This window comes from Rana temporaria, chromosome 11 (assembly GCF_905171775.1).
Source record: "Rana temporaria chromosome 11, aRanTem1.1, whole genome shotgun sequence".
Classification (NCBI taxonomy): Eukaryota; Metazoa; Chordata; class Amphibia; order Anura; family Ranidae; genus Rana; species Rana temporaria.
Genome location: NC_053499.1, coordinates 120,597,228 through 120,622,050, shown reverse-complemented (window position 1 = coordinate 120,622,050; position 24,823 = coordinate 120,597,228). Strand labels below are relative to the sequence as shown.

The window sequence follows — 24,823 nt, the reverse complement described above, 5'->3', positions numbered from 1 at the left end:
TGTGTTCGGCCGGCTTCTCTGGTAAGACTAAGCAAGCACTAATCTACCTATACAGTGGGGGGAGATGTCTGTGGATATTACAGTGGGGACTATATATGGTGGTGAGCTGAAAAATGTATGTGCGTTATAATTAATCAAAATTAGTCGATTAATCGATAAAAAAAAAAATCGATTGATCGAACAAGAAAATTTTAAGCAGTAACAGTCCTAAATAAAAACATGACAGATGTTCTAATCTTCAGCTGAAATAAAAAAAAAAAAAAAAAGTTATGCATAAACTTTCAATTGCCAATCTGCTCTTGTTGTCTTGCGTTTCAGGGTCTGCGACATCTACTACGCACACTTTTTAAAGAAAATTCTTATAAGGCTGCATAAGCATGCTTCCAGCTTACCTCCCACTTGTCACGTGACGTCAACAGAAGACAATTTAACCGCGATTTTAGGTACACCTGTAAAAGGCACAAAGAAAATTATGCTGGTCAGGTGGCTGCAAGATGACCTCTATAATATCACACACTTCACTAGATTTATTATTTGTCCTGAAAAGTAATACAGCTTTACTGGAGTTCCTTCATTATGTAATAAATGTGTGTAAGGAGTTCTTTAATAGTGGATCAATAGCAAGGACAGATCTGTCAATAAGAGACCATCTTAAACTTTATGCTACATTCATATCTATGCAGTTCTCATGCAGTGCAGTTGCAATACAAATTACATTTTTAATGCGTTTTGACTGCATTTTATATAAACTACCATTTATTCCTGTGGAAAGCGATTCCACACCAGTGATACAGGAAGAAGAATATTTTTTTTAATGCAGCACACCAAAATAAAGGTTTGTGGATTTGGTTTGGTACAATGCAGTTTCCAGCAAAACACACCATTAGGGAACCATAATTAGTGTAACATTTGTCTAAAATATACTGCACTGCAACTACACAAGAAACACAGGAGGTATCATGTAGCTCTATAGTGATGCAACCAACCAGCAAGAAAGCTCCACCAAGTGAACTGGAACCATCAAAGAACCCGTTTTATGAAAGAATATAAAATACAATACACAGCATATCACTGCCAAAAATACTCAAAACATTTAATTTAATACGTTAGACAAATGTTTTTTCTTTTATGAGTTATTTAAAGTGCGTTTGCTACCCCACCGTTTCATATTCCTGATATATGCCTGCTGTACCATGTACTTGTATGAGAAACTATCCTGTTCTTTGTACTGCTTAGATTATGTGAAATCCCTGGTGTTCCTGATATATAATATATATATATACATATACATATACACACACACACACACACATATTATATATATATTTATATACACATACACACACACACACACACACACACATATATATATATATATATATATATATATATATAAAACTATATATATATAAAATAAATGTTTTGCCTTTCATTTCCATTTTAAATGGAATGGGTTAACAAGGCGATCACTTTAAGGCTGAAAATCTACTGACACCGATACGTTTATTTTTTGATGTAAAAAAATAAACGTATCAAACACATCCATACTTGCTATAACAAATGTGTGCAGCAAAAAATGGCAACTATTTGCCATTTAAAATGAGCATTTAGTAATCTAACAAATGTGTTGAAGCTTTGTAAATTGTGCTAAAGTAAAGGTTCTAATAAACTCTTCTATAGCATTAGGAATATTATGTTATTCCTAATGCTATACTAGAATCCATCTTAATTATATGGGTTCCTTAGAGTGAACCCTTTGGGTTTTATAGCCAGAGCCAAACCTATTCTGGCTGTACACACTGTTGCAAAGAAAAAAAGGTCAGCAGCTGCAGGATACATATTTCTCTTGGCACGTTTCTGGTAATGCACACAATTTAGATGAGAAATGTGGGGCTGCCACTGCCAACAGGCAACCACCATTTTAGAAAGAGAAAGGCCAGCAGGTGTAGCCTACGTATTTCTCGTCACGTTTCTGGTAATGCGCACATTTTCTAATCAAAATATAGGCTGCCGTTACTAACTATGTCCTGTCATTAAAATTTATAATAATTTACCTTGTGTAGAAGTTCCTTGTCATTGAGGCTATGGAGCCGCATAAACCTGTCTAGACCACAGGAAGCAACAACAGGCATAGACTTGTGACACTGAATGGAGCGCACAGAGCCAGCACTGCCCTTCAGGGAACATAAAAGCCGACCTAAGAGTAGATAAAATACAAATCATTCAGGAAAAGGACATTGCCGACAATGGATGCTGGCACAGAATTTTTTTGATCCAACTCTCCCCTATACACAAAAAGAAGGCGGGCTAAATGAGCTACACCTCCGTACAAAGTAAAAAAAAAAAAAAAGGGGGGAATTAAAGGGGGGGGGGGGATAAAAAGAAAGAAAAAGTCCAAGAGACTCATCAGTAAGCAGGTTTAAAGAAAAAAGTACAAATTTATTTTATTACCATATATACTCGAGTATAAGCCGACCCGAATACAAGCCAAGGCACCTAATTTTACCACAAAAAACTGGGAAAACTTATCGACTCGAGTATAAGCCTAGGGTGTCCATCTCTGCATGCCTCACTGTTCCCAGGACTAGACTTACGTTTAACATGGGAATATTATATATATATATATATATATATATATATATATATATATATATATATATATATATATATATATATATATATATATATATATATAATAAAAAAAAAAAAAAGAAAAAAAAAAAAAAGAAATCGGTGCTCCCGGCCGTAGGTCCCCCAGACAGCAAATTTTGCACACTTGTAGATTAAAGAGGTCCAGGGGACCTACGCCCGGCACCAGGTCCTCAAATCCGGGAGATCAAAAAGGTGACTCGAGTATAAGCGGAGGGGGGCATTTTCAGCACCAAAAAATGTGCTGAAAAACTCAGCTTATACTCGAGTATATACGGTACATAACGATATATAAAACCACAATTAAACAGGCTTACAACCACCCTGCTCAAGCCTTCATGCTCACAAAAACACACATACATCAAATATCTAATAAAGGAAATATCGCTGGTAGATGAAAAATTAACAGCCAGTCCCAGGTACAGTTTGGCACTAGGACAATGAACCTGTCAGTATAGCGATAACACAGTCCAGGAATCGGAGATGTAGTTATTCAGCAACTTAGGGGAAGTGTGTGTGAAAAGAAGAACGGACATTACTGTCCACTGCCTGTCTGCTTTGATATGTACCAGCCTGACTTTCCCATCTATTTTGCACAGAGTTTGCTGCCTTCAGTGTGATCTTCATTTAAATCTGGCCAAGGATCTAACCCAATAACTTTTACCTGCTTCAGTACAAAGCAATGTATCTTCTTTTTCATACACTTCCCCATAGTTGCTGAATAACTACATCGCCGATTCTGACTGACTAAGTAACCAGCTCTCTGCTCAGGGATCTTTGAGAACCGAGCGGTCAGCAGTGTTTGATTAATCGGTTCTCAGTCTAAGGCCCCATGCACACTATTAGACTTTCTTCAGACTTGCCAAAACCATATGAGGTCAAACCTTGAGAGTTTCAATTTGTATGCAATCAGGCAGGCCCTTGCACCACATGGTTTTGGTAAATCTGAAGACAAAAATCTGTATGGGGCCTTAGAGCCGGTGGGGGACCTGATTCAAAAAACAAAACACATTCCCATACTTCTCTTAATTAAAAAATCCTTACCTTTCCTCAAGTCAATTACACCCATGTAACCATGAGAATTTCCAACCACTACAGACCTGTATTAGGAAGCAAAGAGTTCCAAGTTAAGCCATTTTAAATATGCAAATAAAATAAAGGTTCATGGAAGATGCAGGCACTGTTATATTACATAATTAGGATAACAGTAAAAGTGAGAGTGTAACAAGAGGCATAGACTCTGATAAGCAGCCAGGGTTGTGAATATCTCACTGCTGCACTTTACAAGACATAGAAGAAGCCAATGAGAACACAACCAACAGCAACTACCTAGAAGTAGGGTTGTCCCGATACCGATACTAGTAACGGTATTGGGACCGATACCGAGTATTTGCGGGAGTACTTGTACTCCCGCAAATACCCCCGATGCCTGGCCGAATACTCAGCCCCCCCACGCCGCATGGTTAATACGCGCAGGGAACATTACAGCTTTCATTTGAATAGCTGTAGTGTTTCCCGCCGCGCCGCGTATAGACACTCCCCCTTGCTCGGGTGATCTGTCCAATCCCGAGCAAGGGGGAGTGTCTATACGCAGCGGGAAACACTACAGCTATTCAAATGAAAGCTGCAATGTTCCCCGCCCGTATTAACCAGGCGGCGCGGCAGCATCCAGGTATGGGGGGGGGGGGAGATGGCTGCTTCTAAGGGGGGACATGGCTGCTTCTAAGGGGGGACATGGCTGCTTCTAAGGGGGGACATGGCTGCATATATAGGGGGACATGGCTGCTTCTATGGGGGGACATGGCTGCATATATGGGGGGACATGGCTGCATATGGGGGGGGGACATGGCTGCATATGGGGGGGGGACATGGCTGCATATGGGGGGGGGACATGGCTGCATAGGGGGGGGGGACATGGCTGCATATGGGGGGGGGGACATGGCTGCATATGGGGGGGGGACATGGCTGCTTCTAAGGGGGACATGGCTGCTTCTAAGGGGGACATGGCTGCATATGGGGGGGGACATGGCTGCATATGGGGGGGGACATGGCTGCATATGGGGGGGGGGACATGGCTGCATATGGGGGGGGACATGGCTGCATATGGGGGGGGGACATGGCTGCATATGGGGGGGGGACATGGCTGCATATGGGGGGGGGACATGGCTGCATATGGGGGGGGGACATGGCTGCATATGGGGGGGGGACATGGCTGCATATGGGGGGGGGACATGGCTGCATATGGGGGGGGGGACATGGCTGCATATGGGGGGGGGGACATGGCTGCATATGGGGGGGGGGACATGGCTGCATATGGGGGGGGGGGACATGGCTGCATATGGGGGGGGGCATGGCTGCATATGGGGGGGGGACATGGCTGCATATGGGGGGGGGGGACATGGCTGCATCTGTGGGGGGGGACATGGCTGCATCTGTGGGGGGGGACATGGCTGCATCTGTGGGGGGGGACATGGCTGCATCTGTGGGGGGGGACATGGCTGCATCTGTGGGGGGGGACATGGCTGCATCTGTGGGGGGGGACATGGCTGCATCTCTGGGGGGGGACATGGCTGCATCTCTGGGGGGGGACATGGCTGCATCTCTGGGGGGGACATGGCTGCATCTCTGGGGGGGGACATGGCTGCATCTCTGGGGGGGGACATGGCTGCATCTCTGGGGGGGGACATGGCTGCATCTCTGGGGGGGACATGGCTGCATCTCTGGGGGGACATGGCTGCATCTCTGGGGGGACATGGCTGCATCTCTGGGGGGACATGGCTGCATCTCTGGGGGGACATGGCTGCATCTCTGGGGGGACATGGCTGCATCTCTGGGGGGACATGGCTGCATTTGGGGACACATTTAAAAAAAAGTATCGGTATTCGGTATCGGCGAGTACTAGAAAAAAAGTATCTGTACTTGTACTAGGTCCTAAAAAAGTGGTATCGGGACAACCCTACCTAGAAGCATATCATAAGTGTTCTGAGTGAGGTTAAAGAGATTGTAAAGTCTTGTTTAAAAAAAAAAAAAAAAAAATGTTATACTTGCCTGCTCTATTGCAGTGGTTTTGCACAGAGGAGCCCAGAGCCTCCTTTTCTCGGGTCCCTCCTCAACAGTAAGCAGCTTGCTATGGGGGCACCCGGGCCGAACTGCAGCTCCCTGTGTCCATTCAGACACAGAGCTGCTGTTCAGCTCTGCCCCCTCTCTCTCCTGATTGGCTGACTTTGACAGCCGCGGGAGCCAATGGCGCCACTGCTGTGTCTCAGCCAATAAGGAGGGAGAGCCTCGGACAGCCGAGGGACTCATTGACATCGCTGGAGAGAGATGGGGCTCAAGTATTAGGAGATGCTAGGGAAGCTGCTGCACACAGAAGGTTTTTTATCCGAAAGGCATAGAATGCATTAAGATAAAAAAAAAAAACTTCTGCCTTTACAATTCCTTTAATTATCCACAAGGAGTAGGTTTTATGCCAGTAATTTACAGCATCACAGTCAAGTACTTGTCTGTCAAACCCAAAGCATAATCATCACACTGACCAGATCCATTATACTAATTAAATCAAAGTACATGGCAAAACTGTTCCAAGCGGTCCTAAGGAGATGCGGGCAGGAGTTTTTACGTGCGGCCACCGTGGCGGACTAGGCCGCCTCGAACCTGGGAAAAGGCCACGGACTAGGCCGAAGCCTAAAAAATCCTGCCCGTAGCTTGCCGCGATCCTGGGAAAAGGCCGCGGCTTCGGCCTAGTCCGCAGAGCGCCGGTCCTATGGGGAAAAAAATAAAATGAATCAAATCTAAAAAAATCGATTTGGTCAAAATCTGAATCGATTTGACCTCCCAACTCGATTCAAATCGATTTTTTCCCCAGCCCTAGCTCAGAGAGGACCAAACACATAAGCAAATGTCTATCACTGATCCTTTCTAGGGGTTTTCTAACATAAGATTAATTCAGTTTCAAAGGTCTCATTACTACACAGACTTATTCTACACAGAATTTTAATAAATTTTTGGGTGCAAGAAGTCAGTTTCTTCCTTCATTTTCTAAACTACAATAATTACACGGTTCAACTTTACTGTTTTTTCTCCTTTCAGACTCATATATAAAAGTTCAGTGTCACAGGGAAACATGCCACAGTGCTGCAAGAAAACAAAGCTCATTACAAAAAAGTACCTGCCATCTGGAGTAATGCTCAGTGCCGTCAGTGGATCCTCACCAAATAAAGCCTCCAGAACTGGCCGCCTTTGCGGAGTATTGGGATCATATACTCTAACCTGGTGGAGAGATCTCATTAGTAAAAGCACTGCTTAAACGCTGAACTTTATGCTAAACCAATTTGGTCCAAATACAAACACCATGGGGGTTATTTACAAAAGGCAAATCCACTTTGCACTACAAGTGCACTTGGAAGTGAAGTTGCTTTAAATCTGAGGGGTAGATCTGAAATGAGGGGAAGCTCTGCTGATTTTATCATCCAATCATTTGCAAGCTAAAATGCTGTTTTTTATTTTCCTTGCATGTCCCCCTCAGATCTACAGTGACTGCACTTCCAAGTGCACTTGTAGTGCAAAGTGGATTTGCCTTAATAAATAACCCCCATGTGTATTTTCATGTATTTCTACCAGATCTGTACAGTAATCCAGCACAAAACTCCTGCATTTTGCCGGAACTTTCCATAATAAAAGGCCAGTTACTGCTGTTCGCTCCTTGTGTAGGGCGATTGGTTCTGTTGGGCCCCTCCCACAGCTCTGCTATCCACATAGGCTATATGCAGCCCAGTGATGACATCAAGGTAATATCTGTGTTTGCAAATGTATTGTGTACACAAAGTGGATGTTTAACCTTTGTAAAGATTAAGGAACACATTTACATGAAAAGCTTTCTGCTAGAAGTTCAATCCTAAGTATGCTCTAGTCTTAAAGGGGTTGTAAAGGTACAATTTTCTTTCCTAAATAGCTTCCTTTACCTTAGTGCAGTCCTCCTTCACTTACCTCATCCTTCCATTTTGCTTTTCAATGTCCTTATTTCTTCTGAAAAATCATCACTTCCTGTTCTTCTGTCTGTAACTCCACACAGTAATGCAAGGCTTTCTCCCTGGTGTGGAGTGTCACGCTCGCCCCCTCCCTTGGACTACAGGAGAGTCAGGACGCCACTAACACACAGCTCCTTTCTCTATCTGCAACGTAGAGAGCGTCCTGACTCTCCTGTAGTCCAAGGGAGGGGGCGAGCACGACACTCCACACCAGGGAGAAAGCCTTGCATTACTGTGTGGAGTTACAGACAGAAGAACAGGAAGTGAGGATTTCTCAGAAGAAATAAGGACATTTAAAAGCAAAATGGAAGGATGAGGTAAGTGAAGGAGGACTGCACTAAGGTAAAAGGAAGCTATTTAGGAAAAAAAAACTAATTGTACCTTTACAACCCCATTAAGGTGGCCATACAGATAGAAAATCGTAAAAAAAACAAAAAAAAAACAAAACGTGTTTTTGATAAAGATCTGTTGGATGACTGTATGGTAACCAATATGCAAATATTCTCCTGCACTCACGGTATTATCCCAAAAGGTGCAATCGGTGTAACAATTAATATCAATGGTCTTGCTGCCTTCTCAGGATATTGGGCATCCTCAGAACTTGAAACTAGCGAAAAAGAAAGAAAAAGGCACACCTACCTAGTGCATTACCACAATAACATTTAATAAAAAGAGCAATATATACTCACAAATGTGATTGATAAACACATTTCATGGCAAATGTCCTCCACTGCATGAACATCTCGTATCGTCCATCAGTCTTGCCAGATGACCAGGAGGTATTCAAACGGCAGTTGCGTTTTGAGAGCGGACCCTCATCAGAGCCAAAAAGTGTGTAGTGGTGGATCATCATCACCATCATTACACATTTTTTGGCCCTTCTAGTCATGACCGTTACTAGATGTTCATGCAGTGGAGGACATTTGTCATGATATGCATTTTGTATCTATCACATTTGTATTGCTCTTTTTAACTTTTGATAAATTTTATTGTGGTAATGCACTAGGTCGGGTCGCTTTTCTATTTCGCTAGCGACTGTATGGTAATGCCATCATTGTATCGAATTGTTTATCATGCTTGCAAAAATTTGGATGGCTTGGCATGCTTTTTATACCTGTGTTTTTGTTTGTTTTAAATGTTTCCTGTTTTGATCAAAATTGTTAGATAAAAAATGTTTTTTAAAAAAAAAAAAGAAGAAGGTTTGTCATTTATACAACACGGCTGTATACATTGCCTTCTATAGCTCAATGACACTATTTTCTGTCTGGTACCTGTTCTTTGGTACATTGAACATACAAATATCCCCCAAATGACTTTTTTTACAGGTCACCAGTTTAGTTACAGAGTAGGTCTAGTGCTAGAATGGTTGCTGGCGCTCTAACACACGCGGCGATACCACACATGTGTTGTTTGAACGGTGTTTACATATGTGGGCAGGACTTGCATGTGTGTTCGCTTCTGAGCGCAATCTACCTGAGACAGGGTGTTTTTTTTTTTAGATCACTTTTATTCCTATTACAAGGAATGTAAACATCCCTTGTAATAGCAATTGTTAGTGACAGGTCCTCTTTATGGAGAGATGCGGGGTCAATAAGACCCACATCTCTCCTCTAGGCTGGAAAGCATGAGATCGGTGGACTTTTAATTCCCCCCCCCCCCCCCCTATCTCATGACGACAGCAGCGATTGCGGCTTTGTTTACTTCCGGGAACCCCAGCCTCCGACGGTCATAGAGAGGACTGGTAAATCTCTATCGTCGCGTGTCGGACGATTCTTTCTCTGGGCCCCCGATTGCACGGGAGAGCCTGGAGAAGCACCGTCGCCTACAAGAACGATCAAGTGGCAGAACTGCCGCTATGGAGAATCGTCGGCTGTTCCGCCGCTTGATTGTTCCTACGGGGGGCGAAAGGGGACGCCCCCCCCCTTCACCTAGGCGATCGGTAAATTCGTGACAGGAACCGCCGGCCCCCGGATGCAGATCACAGAGAATTACGGCAGACCAGATGGTCGCCGAAGTCTCTATGATCCCCGGAGGCCGGGTGCGATGTTATGACGTCACGCCCGGCCTCTGCATTAAAAAAAAAACTGCGCCGCTTCGGCTGTGAAGCGGTGATCGTTTTTTTTTAGCCTTCCCAGCCTAGTGGTGAGATGTGGGGTCTTATAATATTTCACATTATACAAAAAAATTGGGCTAACTTTACTGTTTTTTTTAAAGCGTTTGAAAAATTGCTGCGCAAATACCGTGCGAGATAAAAAGTTGCAATGACCGCCATTGTATGTCTGCTAAAAAAATATATATATAGTGTTTGGGGGTTCTATGTAATTTTAGAGCAAAAAAATTGCAAATTGCGGGCCTGAAGTGATTAAAGACTTTTTGGAAGACAGATAAATAGCCCTTTTAAAAAAAGAACCCTATACAGTCATCACAAACCACAATTAAATATTTGAATTATGGTCACCAAATAACATCTGAGGAGTTTAACACTTACTTGATGATAGCTTGTACAGGTGACGATTTTGTCGGTCTCTGGGATGAAATCCAAGTCACGAATCCACACAGGTACACGGAGATCGAGCCAATCGTTCCTCAGCTAAGTGAAACAAAATAAAGCAACATTTGAATGTTTGCAATAGAAATGTCTGTGTTCATAATACTGCTTTATGTAAAGTCATTATTTAACAAACCAGCTTACTCAGTATTAGCTCATAGGCTAGTGTTTTTTTTCAATAATGAAAAAAAGTATCTATTCTACAAAGCATTACTTTTTACTTAGAAATGTATGCAAAAAAAAAAGAAAAAAAGAAAGTTGATGAATTTGATATCCAACCTATGGATATGTACATTAAAAAAAAAAAAAAAATATGGATCTTCTTTTCAATTGATTGGACACTTGAAATTATTCTGTGAATTTCTAAAATCCTTTATTAAATCAGCCTCACTGCATCAAATTGCAAAGCAGAAAAAAAGCGGTAATTTATATGGGTTATCTGAGCGCGATTTCAGGCCAAACCAGGGAAGTGCTTTCTTGCTACAGTACACATATCCACTACAAAATTGAAAGGTGAAGGGCCCGTGTCAATGGACAACACCGACGTGAAGCAGTTCACATGCACCTGGTAATGATGCTATTGACACAAGCCCAAATCTGATACAAGCCCTAATTATGGCTGCATGATGTTCATACAAAGCCATTTAAGTCATCTGTTTTAACCACTTAACCCCCGGACCATATTGCTGACCAAAGCACTTTTTGCGATTCGGCACTGCGTCGCTTTAACAGACAATTGCGCGGTCGTGCGACGTGGCTCCCAAACAAAATTGGCGTCCTTTTTTTTCCACAAATAGAGCTTTCTTTTGGTGGTATTTGATTACCTCTGCGGTTTTTAGTTTTTGCGCTATAAACAAAAATAGAGCGACAATTTTGAAAAAAAATGAATATTTTTAACTTTTTGCTATAATAAATATCCCCCAAAAATATATATAAAAAAAAAATGTTTCCTCAGTTTAGGCCGATACGTATTCTTCTACATATTTTTCGTAAAAGAAAAAAAAAAATCGCAATAAGCGTTTATTGATTGGTTTGCGCAAAAGTTATAGCGTTTACAAAATAGGGGGTATTTTTATGGCATTTTTATTAATATTTTATTTTACTAGTAATGGCGGCGATCAGCGTTTTTTTTTTTTCGTAACTGCGACATTATGGCGGACACTTCGGACACATTTTTGGGACCATTGTCATTTTAATAGCAATCAGTGCTATAAAAATGCATTAGATTACTATAAAAATGCCACTGGCAGTGAAGGGGTTAACACTAGGGGGGCGGGGAAGGGGTTAAGTATGTCCCTGGGTGTGTTCTAACTGTAGGGGGGGTGGCCTCACTAGGGGAAATGACTGATCTTCTGTTCAAACATTGCATGAACAGAAGATCAGCATTTTTCTCCCTGACAGGACCGGGAGCTGTGTGTTTACACACACAGCTCCCGGTCCCCGCTCTGTAACGAGCGATCGCGTGTGACCGGCGGCAATCGCGCCTGCCGGGCACCGGGGCGCCTCCGGTGGCTCTCGCGCAGGGGAATTTAGGGCAATCCATACATGGAGAAGGTAATTGACACACATAGTTAACATTCGGCATCACAATAGTTTTATAGCTGTTCTCATACATTGGATAACTTACATTTTTGGCTTTGAAGATGGGCTCCTCTGCCCTTTGCAAATCCCAGATTTTTAGGTCATTCTCTTTTCCTCCAGTCCCAACTTTGTTACGCTGAGCATCACACTGCCGCATCTTTGCAACTCCAGGACCAACCTGCACCTCAAGCTGAAACAAAGATTTGTTTTTTTTAACAATAGAAAAACAAAGATATTTACTCTCTAAATACCATTCATGAAGAACAATACACCTACAATCAATAAATGTCAAAGTTAGAAAATCTCTGCTGTAGAATGGGTGCTGGGTTTGCACCGTGGCCAGGTGATATAGTGCAACAGTGTGCAAAAACATGAGGCAAGTGTCTGTATCCTGACCTTATTATTGCGGGTTGCAGGAAAGAAAATAGCTTCATTCCCCCATCAACACAGTAAACTCAATTTCCTCATCCACTGAGTCATTGTGTTCTCCCAGGTGGGGGATGTCGTCCCTGCGGGAGAACAGCAACTACTGCTAGCGGCTAAAGAAGCTGCTAGCAATAATCGCACATAAAATCCAAAAGGCTGGTTGTACCCAAGTTGATAAATCAACTTTGGTACGTTCATCCTGTCCATACATGGTTTGAATCTCGGCCGGTCAATGCTGAACCATAAACCACCTATGGCCGTCCTAACACTGAGGAGTCAAAACCTGTAAAATGTCTTTTAGATGTGTGCAAGATCTGCATTTGTTAAATGACGAGAGCCACGTTCATAGCTATTTTTGTGAACTTTTCTGCACATCCTCCTCCTGAATAAGAATGGTAGAGAGAGGGGCAACAGCATGAGTGAACCAAGCTCTAGTGCAGGGATCCTCAAACTACGGCCCTCCAGCTGTTGTAGAACTACACATCCCATGAGGCATTGTAACACACTGACATTCACAGACATGACGAGGCATGATGGGAATTGTAGTTCCTGAACAACTGGAGGGCCGCAGTTTGAAGACCCATGCTCTAGTAGAATGCATAGTGCTACCAGTGAGAAGTATCTGACATAATAGGAAAGTAATGACCTCATCAGTGTACAGGCATACCCCGCTTTAAGTACACTCACTTTACATACACTCGCGAGTAAGGACATACCCGCAAGTGTATGTAAAGTGCCTTACAAGTACTGTACAGACATTTTGCAGCCGCAGTAAAAGGAGCTGAAGCTCCAAGAGCATAGCACGCCCTGTTCCAGTGTGCCCCTGACACCCCCACTACAGCCCCTGAGACCTCAACTACAGCTCCTGACACCCCCATTACAGCCCCTGACCCCCCACTATACCCTAGAAGTGAAAAAAGGTATTGTTTCACTTTAAGTACATTTTCGTTTTACATACATGCTCTGGTCCCATTGTGTACTTAAAAGTGGGGTATGCCTGTACTGATGCTCCTCCACAGCCCTTTTAGCAGGCTGGGAACAGATTGTTTATTAAGCCGTTATGCCTAACTGCAGTAATGAAATGCACTGTAGGAAACAAGGCTACGAGATTCCTGTATCACAAGAGTAGCTAAATATATTTAGCACATACATAGCACATATTTTGACAGGTATGTCAGTTTACATACAATATATATTATAAAAAAATAATTAACCAATTGCCTAAAGTTTAAAATTACATCATAAAATGCAAACAGAGTAGAAATATAAAAATGAATACCAGGCAATGATAAGGTACATAATATATCACTAAATGTGTTTTTTTCTTAATGCAAGTATGAGTGCCCAGAGGGAGAGTGGCTCTCCAACAGGGCACTCGAGAAGAGGTGACAGGAGAACCGCTGAGGGACCCCAAAAGAGGAGGAACAGGGCCACTCTGTGCAAAACCAAATGCACAGAGGCAAATCTTTATTATTTTTTGGCAATAACATGGTGTGGGGAGATTTCTGTCAGTCACAGGCTGTGTCACGCCCATCCAGCCTGTGCCTTTGAATAGGAGGGAAGTTAAGCCTCCATCAACCTATATATACACTATCCCAACACCATTGTGTTTAGCTGGTTAGTGGGCATGAAGAGGGAGGGAGTGGGCTTTCATTTACCACTGTGCATACGCCCACGCGTGACACTATATACACATGGGCTGCTCAAATGTGAGTAGGAGGAAATGCTCAGAATGAAACTCAGTGCAAACTGAGCATGTGTAGAGCAGCCAACACTGCTCTGCAAAATCCCCAGCTAAATTGGGGGGGGGGGGAGAGAGAGAGAGAAAGAGAGAGAAAGAGAGAGAAAGAGAGAGAAAGAGAGAGAAAGAGAGAGAAAGAGAGAGAAAGAGAGAGAAAGAGAGAGAAAGAGAGAGAAAGAGAGAGAAAGAGAGAGACCTATTTTTTTTGCAGAATACAGAAAATGAATCTCATAGTCACTAAGTGAGCATGAACACCATTTATCGATATTTTTTTTTTTTTATGATGTGGGTATAGTGACACTAACAACTATATTTTATGTATTTAGCGGTTTGCCTGGTCCTCAGTTTTAACCTTTCTCAACAGCATGCAGCTATAACAGCAAGTCCCACTCACATTTTCAGATGATCCTTCTCTCCATACTTTCAGAAGCCCCGACTCTACACAAGTAATAATGCCACTGTAATGAAAAAGATATTAAAAAAGGTAAATAGTGTCTTACTCTGAAAAACCTGTCCTTAAAATGTGATGAATAAGAAACTATGGCCCAGATTCAAAGAGAGCAAGGCGCACAAATTACGCCGCCGTAGAGCACACACCGTATGCCACGCCAACGTAGCGCGGAGAGGCAAGCATTGCATTCAGCAAGCCAGTGCTCCCAACGCTGCGCCAGAGTGGCGTAGGTTTCGAAGGCGCACGCCGCCGTAGGTGGAAGTGGGCGTGACCCCATGCAAATGATGGGCCGAGCGCTATACAGGTACGTATCACGAACTGCGTATGCGCCGTGGACGCATACACAGAACCCCCTGCTCCTGCTCACAACCACGCCAGCACAATTGCCTAAGCTACGTCGGATCACCGCGTACGCCGTGAACATAACGTACGCCCAGCCAGACACACGTCCAACGCACAATATGCCGGCTTGTCTTCCCTGGTGCAGACCTGTGCATGTCTGTTGCTGGGTTGCACCTCATTTATGGGGAATAACTTTACGCCAGACGCACAACTTACGCGCATCTCGCGTAGCATGCACCGGGCACACGCACGTTCGTGAATCTGCTTATTTCCCTCATTTGCATGTTTGAATGGCTACTCAATGGGAGCAGCCCCATGCGTCCAGCCCATATGTGCGCCCACCCTACGCCGGCGTGTGAAAGCTACGTCGGCGGGGTGTAGCCTATTTTTAGGCGCATGTTGGTTCGTGGGTCTGCCGCACACGTACGCCGGCGCATATTGGCACTTATGTCGGCGTAACGTGTTATACGTCGGCGTAAGTGCTTTGTGAATCTGGGCCATCATGCCTTAAGCATAGGTGCACTTTAAGAGAAAGTGAATTTATCTTTTTTGCCCCATTTCTGCCAACTCAACCCACCTTCCCGCTCCACAGATGCATGCTTACCTCGATACTACAGTCACAGCCTCTGGTGTTTAACACCTAGGAAAACAAGTCTCCCTATCCTGCCCGCAGCTGCGCATTACAGTCCCACTTCTATGAGCCTGTGTGCCGAGGCCAGAGAGACAAGCAGAAGTTTATAAGGCGCACACGTGTGGGCAAGAGAGAGACAGGGATGTAATCACTGGAGGCCTCGGCTGTTGGATCAAATTGGATGCATCTGTGGAGTGGGAAGGTGGGTTTAATTTAGAGAACAGCAAAGTGTGATGTCCAGGTGGTCTATAAAGCCTCGTACACACGATCGGATTTTCCAACAGGAATTGGGTGATGACAGGCTGTTGGCGGAAAATCTGACTGTCTGTACGCTCCATCAGACAATTGTTGGATTTTCCGTGGACAAATGTTGGAAGGCAGGCTTTAAAATTTTCCGCGAACAATGGTCTGTTGTCGGAAATTTCGGTCAGACAAAAGTCCAAAGTACAAACACGCATGCTCAGAAGCAATGCTCACCAAACACAACATTAGCAGAAGGTGCCCAAAGGGTGGCGCTGAAGAGCTGAAAAACTATGTAGTACGTAACTGTGTTTGTTGTGCCATTTGTATGCAAGACAATGCCCTTCGGACAAAAGTCCTACGCTTTGTCTGCAGAAAATCCGACCGTGTGTACCAGGCTTCACTCAAGGGATGATTTATTTGGCCTTGCTGCCCTCCAGGATGGGGGATATCCTAATAGTCACAGAAAGAGTTAAGAAAAAAAGCTTCTCTCCATTCATTTTAGCTGAGGCTGCAGAGAAAGGGATGGGGAATCTGTGTCCCTTTCTCTGTCTCAAAAGGGAGATGTCAGGGGTCTGTTAGGACCCCTGATATCTCACCAAAGACAATGGCAAACGGAGAGAGTGAATCTTCCCACAAACCAAAGTCCAGTCAGGCATTCCGACCCTCCCGGGAAGTGTGTCAGATGCTGGAGAATCTCAGAAAGAAAGCAGAGATCCGTGGCACAAGTGAAGGAAGGAATAAGTATTAACACTTTACTATCCAGGAATACCTCAATTGTAATCACTTCCCATTGGTGCAAAGCCCCTTACTCAGAGGAAGTAAACCACCATTTATTTTTTTTGACTTGCAAAGTAAAGGTATAATGTGCTGGTATACATCGCATACTAGCACATTATGTGAAAATTACCTGCAAAACGAGGCCCTCATTGTCACTGCTGGAGGCTGCATCCATTCACACCAGTCTTACTTCCTGGGCCGCGGACTCCAGCTGTGTGACTGGGTGAAGCCGATTGATGTCACGCCCACGTATGCGCACAGGAGTCGCCGGTCACAGCACAGGGCTCTGAAGGAATGGCATCATCGGCTGCATATACAGTAAATATCTCCTAAACGATGCACGTTTAGGAGATATTTACATTACCTATAGGCAGAGCTTTTTTTCAGGGGGAACTCAGTTCCACCACCTCTGGCTCAGACCCTTTGGTGTCTGCTCACCACAATCACTTGTAAACACAGAAGTCTGGTTTCTGTGTTTACAAGTGACAACTCTGCACTGTGTGTGTAACCCCCTGAACTCTGCACTCTATGTAATGCAATCGTGGTATTTAATGCCCCTTTAAGACCCTTCTACTGTTTGTGAAATTTGAATGGGATCGTGGTTGAGTTCCTGCACCTATTTTTTGAGAAAAAAAAGCTCTCTGTCTATAGGTAAGCCTTATAGGCAAAACCACTTTAAAGCACCCCGTCAAGATAGAGGTTAGACTAGCTAAAGCTCCCCCTACAGGAGACAGAGGTATTTCCATACTGCTGTTATATAACACTCCTTCAGATATAAATATAGTCGTTTTTCTATCAAACTGAAGACTTACTTGTCTACGATACCAAGTCCTCTGAACACTCCCTCTCCTCCTCTACATTCATGAAAATCTGTAAATTTAGATTTTTCACAGTTGAAAACTTTCACTATTCCATCCTGGCTGCCCACTAAGATCTAAGAGAAAGAAAGAAGGAAAACAAAAACAAAAAAACATCAGGCAATGTCACGTATCTCTTTTAGGACTCGTTCACACCATGTCCAGTATCCTGCATATTTTTGCACTAGACAAATGCAGGTCACTAGAAGGGCACATAGAAAAAACAATGGTTTTCCACATTACAAAACAAAATAAGGCATATAAATGTATTTCTCAGAAAAATGCATGCAAATGTGCATTTTCTGTGGGGGGGGTTTTATGTGCAGTATGGTGTGAAAGGATCCTTAGGCTTTGCTTTATTTTCAAGAGCACAAAAAGTTAGTAAATAGTTTGGATCAGCCCAATCACCATTACAGAAGACTGGCTTTATAATACGGCAGTTGCAGAATGTAGCACCAGGGCACTCATTCAAGCAGGCACCCTAATGCCTCCCTATTAGAGGTTGACCGATATATTGGCCGATATTTGGCCGTTTTTGTGAAATCGGCATCGGCCGATTATCGTGAAAAAATTGGCCGATTTGCGGCTACAATATCCGGCCCGCATGGCCGCCTGCCCTGCAGTACTGTACTGACCACCAGTCACCCCGCTCCCGCATTCATGTATGGCCCCTGCTCCTCACCGCAGGTCCTGGAAGTCTACTAGCGCGTACGGCGGCGAGTAGGGGCGTGGCGTCACGTTCCTTCCCCCGCAGCTCGCGGTCCACTCATTGCTCACATTGCGAGTAGGGGCCATACCTGTCTCCCACGTCACTTGCGTGCCCCCGCCCCCTGGTTCCCGGGTCTTCTCCTGGCTCTCCTTGCGAGCTAGAGGCGTGACGTCCAGTGCGCGCCCCGCCCCCTGCTACTAGTTCCCGGCTCCTTATCTGATTCTTTCAGCATCTGTCCCTGCATTCTACTCTGAATGTGGCATTTTCCTTTTTTTAGTTCGTTGATCACTATTAATGGGCATATTAATTGTCAACACTAACACTGCTGGGCATATGTTAAAGGTCACGCTGATGGGCACTTTTTTGTGTTAAGGGGCACTCTAATGGGCGCATTTTATTTTAAGGGGCACGCTAAGGGGTATATTTTGAATGTGTACGCTGATGAGCATCTTTTTTTTTTAAGAGGCACACTGATGGAGACATTTTGTTGTGCCCATCAGAGTGTCCCTTAACATAAAATATGCCCATCAGCGTACACACTAAAAATATACCCATCAGCGTGCCCCTTAACATAAAAGTTTTGTTGTGCCCATCAGATTTCCCATTAACATAAAATGTGCCCATCAGAGTGTCCCTTAATAACATAAAATGTGCCCACTGTTAAATTTTATGAAATGGGGGAAAAAAAAAAAAAAACGGCCCAAAATATCGGCCGCAAAAATCGGTATTGTATATCGGCCGCCCCCGATTTCTAAATATCGGCATCGGCCATAGAAAAACCCATATCGGTCGACCTCTACTCCCTATGATTCCAAGTCTCATCTTAAAAAGGAAGTAAACCCTGATGCGTTTTACTTCCTCTTTTCCCCCCTACAAAGTAAAAGCATAATATGCTAGTATGCATCGCATACTAGCACATTTTGTGACACTTACCTGCAAATGAAGCCCATGCTTTACCTGCTGCAGACAACATCCATGGGGCTGCGGACTTTGGCTCTGTGACTGGCCGGAGTCGCATGCACATGGGAGCCGCCGGTCACGGCTCTCACTATTGAAAGAAATGGCACGTGTGGCCGCTTCTTATTGGCACACTATCTAGAGATATAACTTACCAATGGAGATTTAAAACCCCTTTCACACTGGGGTGGTGCGCTTGCAGGATGGGGGCGACAGGTCCTGCAAGCAGCATCTTTGGGGCAGTGCGGGAGCGGTGTATACAGCACTCCCAAAACACTGTGCCCGCTTCCGCAGCAACACGTGCTTTTATAGGAAAAAAAATAGGGGTTTTAGAGCTGCGCCATAGCATCCAGACTTATTATGATCAGTAGTCCATATATATAGTGGTATATCCTTAGTGGGAACTGTGTTGGTAAAAAGCAAGTCTATGTCCTTCTAATTATGGCACAAATCTGCTATACATGAAATGCTTCAGTCACCACCGTGATTCCACAGCACACTTCACTCTTCTGTGAGAGCCCGCCACCACTAAATGCAAGCAGCTTACCAGATAAACTGCAATAAACAGCGATCGGCTGTGACCCAGCCACGGCCTTTGGGGAGAGATCCCACTCCCTGGATCCAGATCTGCACCCTTTGCTCCCGCAGACGTGACAGAACACACCGCCCGATCATACACAAAAATAGCAGGATATAGTGTAATTCCGTATGGATAATTTATTGACATCAAAGATTTTTAAGAAATGTACTCACATTTTAGACAATAAAATCGAGCGTTTGTTTAAAATAGGTTTGTTGCCGGCCGGCGAACACAATGCGGAGCCCTTCCTCCTGAACGCGATGACGTCACCGCACGTCCTTTCAGACGCGTTTCGTCATTGGACGTTGTCAATGGGAATCCCATTGACAACGTCCAATGACGAAACGCGTCTAGGTGACTGAAGCATTTCATGTATAGCAGATTTGTGCCATAATTAGAAGGACATAGACTTGCTTTTTACCAACACAGTTCCCACTAAGGATATACCACTATATATATGAACTACTGACCATAATAAGTCTGGATGCTATGGCGCAGCTCTAAAACCCCTATTTTTTTTCCTATATCTCTCTAGTGCATCTGCACAAGAGCTGCTGCCTTCCTTTTCATCTGCGTCGGTGCAACTTTGGGTTGACATCGACTGTTATATATATATATATATATATAATTATTTACTTATTTATATATTTTTGTGATAAGCGCAATTTTTTCTTTTGTTATTAACACGTGCTTTTAACCCTTTCCTCAGCCGCTAGCAGGGGTTAAAGCACCCGATAGTGGCCAAAAATAACAGCGGTAAAGCACTGCTAAAACTAGCGGCGCTTTACCACCAACGCCCCAGTGTGAAAGTACCCTTAGAGCCAAAGGATAAATAAAAAGAGGATACAACTGATTGTTGAGAGTGGTGGGGATTGGGCTGTGGATTTCATAAGTTTGCTTTAGCTAATGGGCAGAACAGGTTCTCCTCTCACCTCTGATTCCTGTGGATCTCCAAAGCACATGACATTCACCTGCTGTCCCTTGTCCAGAGAGGAAACTTCTGTGTAGTTGATGGCTTGTTTCTTCACCAAATCAATGCCTGCAATGTCAATATACTCTAAGGTAGTAGATACAGGCAAAGCATAAAAAGTTCACCGCTGTTTTTCTAATAAATGTAAAGACTAAACATTTTGAATAATAATAAAAAAAAAAAAAAAAATTATATATATATTAGTTTCAGTTTTAAAATTTTGCAAATAAGTGATCTTTCATTTTCACGGATGTGTGCAGATGAGGCGGCACCGATTATCAGGGCACTACAGTGACTAAGTGGTTAGCACTTCTGCATAGCAGCATTAGAGTCGTCAGTTTGAATATCTGCCTTGAGTTTGCACGTCCTCCCTGTGCCTGCGTGGGTTTCCTCCCATACTTCAAAGACACGCTGATAGGCTTCTATCTAAATTGGTCCCTAGCTTGTATAAATGTGAACTAGGGACCTTGGATTGAAAGCTCCTTGAGGGCGAGTACTGATGTAAATTTACAAAATGTATAAATGTAAAGCGCTGCGTAAATTGGTGGTGCTATTTAAGTACCTTTAATAAATAATAAAATTAATCTAGAGTCAAAGTGAAAAAAAATGTAAGTGGACCACCTTGCAATGGTGTCTCTTTTGGTGACCACCAGGGATTTCCCTCACTTCCTGTTGTGGCTATGAGGCAGGAAGTAAAGGAAAATCTACTCCACTGGGATACAGATGGAAAAAAAAAAAGTTTGGGTATACAATCCTCTATCCAACATGGAAAAAAGTTTTGGCTTTAGACCCCTTTTACACTGAGTCGCTATTTTTACCGCCGACGCTATGGACGGATTTGCGACGCATTTCGGCCGCTAGCGGGGTGCTTTTAACCCCCGCTAGTGGCCAGCGGTATAGCCACGCTGTTCCAATGATTTCAATGGGCAGGAGCAGTAAACACACCGCCCCCTTACCGCTCCAAAGATGCGGCTAGCATTTTTTTTTTTTACCGTCCTACTAGCGCAATGCTCCAGTGTGAAAGCCCTCGGACTTTCACACTGGAATGAATGGTGCAGCTGTTTGAGCGGGGATTTCCGGCTGCTAATTTTAATGCTATAGCGCCAGCAAAACGCCCTCAGTGTGAAAGGGGATCTTCGTTCTACTTTAAAATGTTCATCTTTTTCAATAAAATTAAATGGTGAACACCTACAAAGTCCCTGCTTGTATTTACCTCTGTGGGTGCTGAGCCATCAGTGATTTGAAATTCCTGCTCTTCTCTGTGTAGCGCTTCCTAGACATGTTCACTGTGCAGGCGCTCATCAATCAGAATTGCTTTGATCTGACCTGGAAGCGCCACAAAGAGAATAGGGAGAACAGCAGGGATTTCCGAACCCTGGACTGTACAGGCACTGACATCTCTGTTTCGTCAGATTAGGTGACCCGTCAGATTTTGTAACGGAAGTGATGTTCCGTCGCCATCTTGCTACACCCTGTACTCATCCACAGTAACGATACAGTGAGAAGGCAGCAAGCGGACATCTTATTACACCCATCAAAGTCTTACATTTCACACTTATTTTTAACAGTAAACCGAGTTTATATAGTGAAATTTATCTGACAATTTGGATGTTGAATTTTAAAGGCAGCGGCAAACCTGCTGATCTCACAGGTTTGCTAATCTGACAGAACACCGCTGCTTTGATTAAACATCAAAACAGTCAGACGATACTGTATAAGCTCAGTTTACTGTTAATAATAACTGTATAAAGCAAGGGTGTCCAACCAGTGGCCCGCGGAGCACTCTGATGCGGCCCGCGACCTCCTGCTCTGGGATGGAATAAAATAGAATGCTGTTATTAAAAGGTAAGGTTATTACTAAAATCAGTGTATATATGGGCATATCTGTTCTGCAGTGGTTACTGGGCTTCTTTCAATCTGATCCACAGTTGCAGAGGAGTGCACCTGCAGGTTACCTGCACTGAGCCATAGACTTCTATTACCTGCGAGTTCGGTGTGCTGAGAGTAGAGTGGGCTCTATACAGCCAAGTGGAGTGCCATCCACCCGCTCCGCTCGTTGTGGCCCGCGACCGGTTACCAAGTCGCTTAAAACGGATGTGCCACGAAAAAAAAATATTAAAAGCCAGCAGCTACAAATACTGCAGCTGCTGACTTTTAAAATTAGGACACTTACGTGTCCTGGAGTCCAGCGCTGTCCGCAGCAGAGGACGAGCGATCGCTCGTCACTCTGCTGCCCCCGCCATCCTCAGTGAGGGAACCAGGAAGTGAAGCGCTCCGGCTTCACTACCCGGTTCCTTACGGCGCATGCGCGAGTTGCGCTGCGTCGCTGATTGGCTCCCGCTGTGCTCTGGGAGCCGAGTGTTCCCAGAGCACAACGGGGGGAAGACGGGAGGTGACGTCCTGCCCGCAGTTAACCCGAAACTGTGTGGCCGGAAGTGGGTGCAGATACCTGTCTTTAGACCGGTATCTGCACCCCCACCCCCCTGAAAGGTGTCAAATGTGACACCGGAGGGGGGGGGGGGGTTCCGATCAGCGCGAGTTCCACTTTAGGGTGGAGCTCCGCTTTAAGTGGCCCTTGCTCTTCAAAAGGTTGGGCACCCCTGGTATAAAGCAAGACTCTGGTGGGTGTAACAAGATGTCCTCTTGATGCCTTCTCACTGTAGCCTTACTGTGGACAAATGCGGGGTGTAGAAAGATGGCGGCGATAGATCGTCACTTCCATTACAAAATCTAACAGGACGCAGAATCTGATGAAAGTGGGGATTAAAAGGGGGGTGATGGTGTATTTTCCTGAAAAGGTGAACCTGTACTTTACCATTCCCAACCCCTTTGCGGGAAACGTGCTTACAATAGAAATCAGAGGGAAGCAGCAACTTTATCACACGACTGACACCCCTGATAGTATTATATTCCACTTCCCAACAGTATACAACGTACAGTAAAACCTTGGTTTGAGAGTAACTTGGTTTGAGAGCGTTTTGCAAGACACGCAAAATGTTTTAATACATTTTGCCTTGGTATACAAGCGATGTCTTGATATAAGAGTAGCGTCATGTCACAACGGAGTATAAAAGAGAAGAGAGGAGCCCCTAAGTGTAGCAATATGGTTACATTTTAATGAGGGTACAACATTTACCAACTTATTGATACACTTTGAGGTGCCTCTCTTCTCTTTTATACCCTGTAAAAAAATGCTTTGATATACAAGTGCTCTGGATTACAAGCATGTTTCTGGAACCAATTATGCTCGCAAACCAAGGTTTTACTGTATCAGATTGATGGAGACTGAAAACGAAGCTACATGTGTTCTGCTGATACAGATCTATAAAGGAAACAAAGCACACAGGCTGATCTGCAAATAAGTCATAACTAGATGGCCCTTCTCCTATACAGATATAAAATAAATGAGACGTTGAGGAATACAGGGAGCAAAGCAGTGTGATCCTACACTGACAATAGACTGTGCTTCATCGCAGACTTCACGGGCAGCAGCCGAATCACTCGTACCTGCAGCTCATTCACTTAACAGGGGATTAGAACCGACACACAGGATCACTTACCTTTAAGAATCCCGGTCTCAGTACCAACCCACACGTGGTTACGTGCAGGCGCCGCCATGTTTACCCAGCAGGCCAGCGATCAGAGCTTGTGACGTCACAGTCACATGACTTGGCTGGACAGGGAATGTGGAGCTCACGTGACCCGGTGTTGTAGCTGCATTGAGTACAGTAGTAAAGTGTGGTTGGCGTTCCTCAGTGTAGTGCGGATGTATCTGCTCTTTACATTCCTTATACTTCCTGCTTTTCTGGTGTGCCTTTCCTCCTGTACTCTCTGCAATGTTAAACACACAGACTTGCCACTGACTGAGTACATGTCACCTCACCTTTGCTGTAGAGATGGCAGATTCCAACCAACCTCAAAGGCGACCTGCCACCAGCAACCCTGAGATATCAACCCAGAGAGAAGCTTACCGGTCAGACTGTGGTGTGCTGAGCCAAAAAAAGAGAGAGCATGGGTACATATATTATTTTGTTTGGGTACAACGTTGCACGACCGCCCAATTGCATGTTAAAGCGACTCAGTGCTGTATTGTAAGAAATGGCCTGGTCAGGAAGTGGGTGAATCCTTCCAGGGCTGAAGTGGTTAAGAGTAAAATAGGGGCAGATCCACAAAAGGATTACGCCGGCGTATCTATAGATACGCCGGCGTAATTTTAAATTTCCCGCGTCGTATCTTTGTTTTGTATCCACAAAACAAGATACGACGGCATCTGGGCTCGATCCGACAGGCGTACGTCTCAGTACGCCGTCGGATCTTAGATGCAATTTTTCGGT

The 24,823-nt window shown here is 44.2% G+C and overlaps 1 protein-coding gene across 1 annotated transcript in view; it reads right to left on the bottom strand.

The window, feature by feature from the left end:
- WDR74 (WD repeat domain 74) overlaps positions 1–24,157 on the bottom strand; it is a 30,779-nt gene extending 6,622 nt beyond the window's left edge. Inside the window, exons 1-10 of the mRNA XM_040328975.1 lie at positions 24,050–24,157; positions 20,452–20,558; positions 17,229–17,350; positions 14,367–14,430; positions 11,852–11,995; positions 10,165–10,266; positions 6,818–6,918; positions 3,694–3,749; positions 2,055–2,197; positions 393–449 (exon numbers count right to left, since the gene is read on the bottom strand). Of these exons, the coding sequence (XP_040184909.1) occupies positions 393–449; positions 2,055–2,197; positions 3,694–3,749; positions 6,818–6,918; positions 10,165–10,266; positions 11,852–11,995; positions 14,367–14,430; positions 17,229–17,350; positions 20,452–20,558; positions 24,050–24,107 (954 nt within the window). The 5' untranslated portion in view covers positions 24,108–24,157. The remainder of the gene's footprint in view (positions 1–392; positions 450–2,054; positions 2,198–3,693; positions 3,750–6,817; positions 6,919–10,164; positions 10,267–11,851; positions 11,996–14,366; positions 14,431–17,228; positions 17,351–20,451; positions 20,559–24,049) is intronic.
- Between the last annotated feature and the right edge of the window lie 666 nt (positions 24,158–24,823).